Below are 7,377 nucleotides of genomic sequence, written 5' to 3'. Positions count from 1 at the left end.
GCCTTAAATGTTTCTTCTTACTAGGGTCGCGGGGGTTGTTCTGGAGCCTATCCCAGCCGACTTCGGGCGAGAGGCGGGGAACACCCTTTACTGGTGTGTCTGTATGCTAAATAGCAAAACAGACTCAAGTCAGTTTACAAAGTGAACAATTGACTTTATTTGAAAGACAATGTGTAAAGATCTTTTGTTTTTTTTTGACAACGCCCATAGCAAGTGAACATGTGAAAATGTGCAGCAATATCCAAAAGCAATACTGCAGTCTGTATTTGTGAAACATAAATAAAAGATACCAACAAAATATTTGTAATTGTATACCCAAATCACAGCTTTTTTTGTGTGCATTGCATAGTTGTTGATGGATTGCATCATTCCAGTTAACACCAGCCTCCTGAAGAGTCACGTTTATGTCACCAGCAGGTGAGAGTAAGTTCAAGAGTACTGAGTAATACAAATCAAAAAGTACCAAACACACAAATGTTCAACCGTCTGAGCATCTCTCAGTGTTAACAGTTTGTCTGCACATTAGTTATGCATATTTGTACTATACGAACAAGACATGTATCAGGAGAACACTTTGTCCCTGAGAAGCCCTAGAAGTCCAAGTTTCTTCAACACTTGACAGCTTGTTTAGTAATTTAACACATTTAACACGTTTTTTTTTTCTGTAAAATGAACTGTTTAGAATGTATGAATGATTGACCAAATGAACCTCATTAGACTAAATATTAGCTATATCTCAATTTGAAATGTGTATACAGTAAACCTCGGATATATCGCTCACAACGGACAGATAAAAAAGAACCGATTTTTCTGTAATGCATTTCCAATAAAAATTCATTGCATTTTTTATAACGGATTTTGCCTATTTCGGACAAAATCTCCAGTCCCGTTCCAATGCATTTCCATTAAATTTCCCTCGCATATATCAGATGGCCGCATCGTGGCGCTCCGATTCGCCGAATCGTGACAGGCCGCTATACGACGTCATTTGCAGCGTTTGCAGCGTTGCCTGCGCGTCCAGGTACATTGGAAACATAGTCAAGGAAGTGCCTTTTTATAACGGATAAAATCCGATTTACGCATATACCGGATATAAATCCGATATATGCGTAAAACGGACATTTTCCGGTATACGCATATGACGGATTTCGCTTATATCGGACAAAACCAGTGGGAACAATTGAATCCGATATATCCGAGGTTTACTGTATATACTTTTGACATACCGATCACAAAGACCGTGCAATTTGGTAAATTGCAGCTTGTAAAAAGGTGCAAAAAATGCATGCAAAGGCTCTACAAATATCAACTGCCCTAGAAATATTCAGTTATTGCAGCTGTGTCCAAAATTTCTTCAATGTGCCACACTATTTTTCTTCTAGAGAAATAATGTACTTTCAGTGATCATTTTTTTTAAATCCTCACACATACAAAGCAGACATAGAAAATAAAGCGTACCTCGGTGACTTCAAGTTGATCAGAAAACGCATTTTGTTTTAAAATATATACCCAAATGGTTGAAGCAGTAGAAAATACTCACTTGAAAGACAGAAGGTGTTTTTTTGTTACAGAATAAGGCTTTTGAGTTTACTGACTTGCTGTCTTTCACATGATGAGCAGCTAGCATGTTGTTCTTGGTGGATGCACGATGGCATAGAACATCCTCTGTTGACACTTACCGTGAAGACAGGAGGAACACTTCAGCAAGGTTATGATGGTGCAATACATCAATTGGCCTGTAGGGTTTTTTTTTCTTAATACATTGCCTTATGCATCCATGCTTTCATTCAACTCATCTTCTGATTCAACTTCCTCAGCATCAACTATTCCCTCCTCCACCTCTTCTTCTCCGGTGTCTCCTTCTGAAGCCACATCCTCGTCTGGTTTGAAGTCATCCTCATGAACCTCCTCACCATTACTCTGATGCTCTTCCACATTTGGCTCCTCGTCTTCTGTGTTTGATGCGTCGGTTTCTAACAGTTCTGAAAAGGTAAGTGGTCCCGTCGCCTCGTCTGATTCAGGCTCTGTGGTCACAAGGTTGGCGTCCTCCTCCTTCTCCTCCTCCTGCTGCTGCTGCTGCTGCTGCTGCTCCTCTTCTACATTCATAGGATTTTGTTCTCCCTCTGTTTGCTCCTCAGGTTCTGATATAGCTTGATCATTATCCACCAACTTAAAGAAAAGGAAAAAAGTACATAATGGAATATTTTGAGACATTAAGGGGAGACGTGTTTGACAGAACCACTAATTATTCAACAATTAGAAAAAGATTAAACAGAATTTGGGAAAAAAATAAAAAATATAACCTAACCATAAAACGTCATGGGCCCCTACCTGGATGACCCGCCTCTGCAGCCTGTCCAGCTGAGCCCTGAGTTCTGAGTGAAGGCTTAGGGCGGCCGAGTTGTGATCCTGAATGCTGATTCGAACTGCATTGATCTTTTCCTCCACGTCGGCCTGCTGGTAGCGTTGGTTTGGCAGCAGTTCTCTGGGAACAAAGCATGAAATTGTGTTTTTTTGTTGTTGTTGTTCTGACAAATAAAAAGTGCAAAATATGAAAGTTTTATGTTAGTGTGGCCTGCGCAACTTTGATATGGATGCTGTATGGTATCATGTACCCAGAAAAAATTATTACGTTTGATTAATGTTCATGTTAAAGGTTAAATAACTGTTAATAGTTATCCTCCCTATCCGTGTGGAAGTGGTAAGTTTTTGGCTATTTAAGTTTAAAGGAAATAACTTGAAGGCTACCGTTTAGGTTGCTGGCTCTCTAGTTTGCGAGTTAGCATGTGTCTCAAGACCCTGCAGTTGCGCAATATGTTGTAAATACAAAGAGTATAAATGTGACTATAGTCGTGTTTTGTCATGTCTACAGGGCTCTAATAATGCTTTGTTCATTTTAATCTGAAAAAAATAATTTGTCTACCCACCAACTATATGTGGTTTATTAAGTTTTTATTATTTGCCGTTTTATTATTATTATTATATTTATTTATTTATTACTGATTGATTGATTTTCTTTATTGTTGATTTGTTTATTTATTTTTCATCTTATTTTGTGTAGAAAAATTTAAAGTAAGATATTTGAGAACAGTGGAATGTTTTATCAGAGCTTTTCTTGTAGAAAATTGCAAAGCAAAGTTTTTTTTAATTTTTTTGTTTTTAATAAATGCGTTTTATTATTTTGGAAAAACTTATGCGGCCCAGTCTCACCCAGACCCGAGCTCCAGTGGCCCCCAAGTAAATTGAGTTTGAGACCCCTGGTTTACACAGATGAGCGAATTCTCACAATGTGGGCTTTGACAAAGCAAACATAATGTTATGGGTCAGAGGAGGGGCGCTATGTCCTCCCCTGCACAAAAAGCTGCTTTCTCCTACCTGAGAGTCACCATCTCTGCTGTGTTGGCGTCCAGCTGGGTCAGGTACGACTCCAGTTGCAACTCCAGGTCAATTATCTGTGCAGCCTGTTTCTCCAGGGTGTCTTTCAAAAGGGCAACCTCTTCCAGTTTGGCATCTGCTTCCTCCAGGCGCCCCGTAAGAGTCTGGACCTGTTGAGATAGGCCCCCCATCTGAATCTTGACCCCTTCATGCTCCTCCTCTGCCTTCCCCTGTAGCACCGCCTGCAGCTGGCTCATCTGCTCCAATGACACAGTGGTCTGCTGGATGTCAGCCAGACGTGATTTCATCTCGGTGTGGAGTGATAGCACCTGAGCGGGGAGGTCCGATGTCTTGAGTTGCTCTGTGGTAGCCAAGGCCTCGTCCACCTGTTTTTGGGCCTGTGCGTACGACTCTTCCAGGGCATTGAGTCGACTTTCCAGACCGTCTGACACATGCACCTGCAGCAAGATCAGCAGTAGGGATGTTAAGCCACTTTAGGCCGTACTCACAAGGTTGGCTTGTGTGTGTATGTGCCGTGATTTGAATACTTCTGAATGAATGCAATTTTACTGATGTAGTTGATTACTTCCAGTTGTATTTATACTGTGTTTTAAGTGGTGGTTTTTAGTTAAAATCGGACACAGGAGGCGCAATTGCTTTGAATTTGACGGCTTCATTCTGTCACGGTTTTTCACAAATACAAGCAAAAGCTTTCGCCATGCAGGTATGAAATTTTTTTTTTTCGTCAATTAACAAAAGAGATTGAAGAAACAGATGAGAAATCTAAATCAAATCAATATTTGGCGTGACCACCCTTGTCTTCAAGACAGCATCAGTTCTTCTGCGTCAGTGGTTCCCAAACTGCAGTACCCCACATCAATTCCCATAAGGGGTACATGAATAAAAATGAAAAACAATTAGCACCCAACACTCACAATTTTAAGTACGCCTGAACGCCACACAAGTAAGGAGAGATGTTCTATGCTATAAATACTGAAATATTTGATTTATAAATCAGGCATCCTAAATAAATAAGGAAACTCACAAATCATGGTCAGGTCTGGAACCAATTAAGTGTGATAAATAAAGGATGTAGACTCTGTTTAAAGTATTGCTATTTATGTACCATTTATTTACAATGCTAGCTCATGCTAAACTCATAACTTGGTCCCAAACAGGTTATACCCAGGCTTTCAGCTTGAAATCGGCCACTGTAGCTCTCTCTGTAGCCGGGCTTGCACCATTAGCTCTTCCATGTCACGTTCCCATGACAACAGAGTGTAAACATGGTTGATATAATCTTTTTGCTGTTCACTCCTACTAGGCAGCCTTCTCCTCCTCCTTCGTATCTCTGCAGGGATCTCTGATTGCTCTGTGTAGCGAAGGGGTGCTCAAAGCTAACAGCTGCTTCGTAAGGTAAACAATGGAGCGAGAGGCAAGCTACGAATGTAACAAGATGAACATCAATAGATGGCACCAAAAACAATAATAAAGTAATTTAACAAGCACTATTAAAACACTAATAACGTTGCAGAAGATCTTGCACTCGGGCGACGCCATCTTGAAACATGAGACCTCCGCCATATGAACGATATGCTTGTTTTTATTCATTCATTCATTCATTCATTCACTACCGCTTTTTCCTCACGAGGGTCGCGGGGGTGCTGGAGCCTATCCCAGCTGTCTTTGGGCGAGAGGCGGGGTACACCCTGGACTGGTCGCCAGGCAATCACAGGGCACATACAGACAAACAACCATTCACACTCACATTCATACCTATGGACAATTTGGAGTCGCTAATTAACCTAGCATGTTTTTGGAATGTGGGAGGAAACCGGAGTACCCGGAGAAAACCCACGCATGCACGGGGAGAACATGCAAACTCCACACAGAGATGGTGGAATTGAACCCTGGTCTGCTTGCTGTGAGGTCTGCGCGCTAACCACTCGACCACCGTGCCGCCTAAAAAATATCAGTATTTTTAAAATATCTATATATGGCAAAGTTTACATGCACAATTCAAACCGATCCATTGAATTATTTTCCTGCAACCTTTCAGGCAGGCAGTAAACACTCTCTGTCCTTGTGTTCCATTACCATTTGAACCACAGACTAAATTTAGCCTGAGCACACTACTGGTGCAGTTTGTTATTATTAATATTATTTATATCATCACTAGGACTACGGGCTGTGGCAACACAACATGTGAGCACACACATTCTACATTAAGAATATCTGGAAGTGATTATTAAGTCAGTGAGATGACTGAAAGATGGACTCAATGCAGAGTTCCTTGTGTTTCCTTGCAACTAGCAATAGCATGTGCATAGCTCTTAGTTCGCTTTGACAATCACCAATTCATGCACTTGCTCCTGATTTTGAAGTTCTTACCTTATCATTTGTCTGTCGCATAGTCTCCTGGGACTGCAGCTTGGCCACCTTCATTTGCAGGCTCATGAAGGTGTCTGTCAAGTGGCTCAAAGTTTGGTGCTGCTGGTAGCAAAACCAAGCTCCAATGGACCCGCCGAGTACAACGACGAGACATAAAAAGAACACAACCGTGTAGCTATTCCCTCCTGCGCTGACTTTTGATTCGGGGACTTCACTTTTTAAATGGTCCTCTTCGTGTTTGTGGTTGCTTTTCCCCTTCCGATGCTTGGCCGTCATTGTGCCCGCACAGAGGACGCGATGTTCCGGGTGGAGGTGATCGAGTGGAAGGAGCCAGAAGAGAAGGCGTGGTGGGTTTGAGCTCCCGTCGAGCTGGATTTAATTTCGCCACTTTGGTTGAACGCTCGCTTCAATTGGAGATGAGAGGAAGTAGACTAGGCGTGTACTAAGAAGTGTGTACTTTTTGGTCCATTCAATAAGCACCGTCGTCCATTACTAATGTGTCAGTCGCGAACGAATCGGCTTTAAGAGTCGGCTCGGCTCTTTCAAATGATCCGAATCGCGTCGTTAGTAGCCTAAAGAGAGTCGATTTTTTTCCTCGTCCTTTTTTGTGTTAATGGAGAATGTCATTAGTCAAGGTGCGAGACAGCATCTCTGTATCCACACTGAAATGCGGAGGGGCAGAGTTAAATACAGACAGCACCAGTGTTGCCAAGTAGGCAACTTTATCACTAAATTTGGCAACATTCTTAAACTCTCTTGGTGACATATTTTTTCTTTAGTGACTTGCGACAAATCTAGGAACTTTTTCTGACGTCATTGGAGAGTTTTCTTGCATTTGGGGACTTGAAAGTGAAAGAAAGACAGTGCGCAGTCAGCTTCCGCAGCACACTGAGCGCATGGCGGGGCTCTACGGGCCTTGATTCATGTAAAAACGTGAGAACCAAAAGAGCCTGGCTCTTTTTAGTAAGCTGAGCTCTAAAAAGAGCCAGAATTGACATCACTCATGGGAAGCATCCACGTGTGGTAACTTCTGCTGGCCATGTGCTATTTTTTACTCGGTTGACATCCGAGCAGCACGCGTATGTGGTTAAACAAGTTGAGCCTTGACTCCAACACGCTTGTAAGCAGTGTTCTATTTACATGACAATGTCATGTTCATGGCATGTACCTTGACTTTAGCCTTTTACAATCGTACCGATAACTTTGGAAGGCTATGGCCGAAACCAGTGTATTTTACACAAGATAAACAAGTGAAAATTATTATTGTTACCAAAAAGAACTCTGCACCAATAGAGCGAGTAACTGTCTTTTTGCATATGTCTACATAGTTGTCATATTTTACTGCTCTAAATTACAAAATATAGAAAATTATTAAATATATATAAATTATAAAAAGCTGTACCTCGTTGTTGTTGTGACCATTAGGTGTTTGTGGTAACACTTTCCCCCATTTTGTTTGAATTAAAAAGTGTTTTGTTGCCATTGATGACTCAAGAGCGTTTATTCCTCAAACAAATATTATAATATAAAAAGACTCATGCTGTGAGTATACGTCTGCTAACACTGGCCTAAGTTACCATGGTGATATAGCTACTTTAAAGGGGAACTGCA

At 41.4% G+C, this 7,377-nt stretch overlaps 1 protein-coding gene across 1 annotated transcript; it reads right to left on the bottom strand.

The window, feature by feature from the left end:
• Window positions 1-140: 140 nt before the first annotated feature.
• zgc:66479 (uncharacterized protein LOC327541 homolog) lies at window positions 141-6,272 on the bottom strand. The gene is made up of 4 exons (XM_058051541.1): window positions 5,767-6,272; window positions 3,376-3,833; window positions 2,332-2,485; window positions 141-2,169 (listed from the first exon to the last, which is right to left on the bottom strand). The coding sequence occupies exons 1-4, from the start codon at window positions 6,040-6,042 to the stop codon at window positions 1,768-1,770; spliced, it is 1,290 nt and encodes a 429-aa protein (XP_057907524.1). The 5' UTR covers window positions 6,043-6,272; the 3' UTR covers window positions 141-1,767.
• Window positions 6,273-7,377: the final 1,105 nt, after the last annotated feature.

Source organism: Doryrhamphus excisus, chromosome 16, assembly GCF_030265055.1.
Source record: "Doryrhamphus excisus isolate RoL2022-K1 chromosome 16, RoL_Dexc_1.0, whole genome shotgun sequence".
Classification (NCBI taxonomy): Eukaryota; Metazoa; Chordata; class Actinopteri; order Syngnathiformes; family Syngnathidae; genus Doryrhamphus; species Doryrhamphus excisus.
Note: the sequence above shows the minus strand (reverse complement) of the source record. Positions and strands in the feature narration are given on the sequence as shown.

Coding starts and splice junctions, on each gene's coding strand:
- zgc:66479 (XM_058051541.1), bottom strand. CDS start 6,042: ATGACGGCCAAGCATCGGAAGGGGAAAAGCAACCACAAACACGAAGAG. Junction 2,486..3,375: donor GCAGAGATGGTGACTCTCAG/GTAGGAGAAAGC, acceptor CTTTGTTCCCAG/AGAACTGCTGCCAAACCAAC. Junction 2,170..2,331: donor TGCAGAGGCGGGTCATCCAG/GTAGGGGCCCAT, acceptor CTTTTCTTTAAG/TTGGTGGATAATGATCAAGC.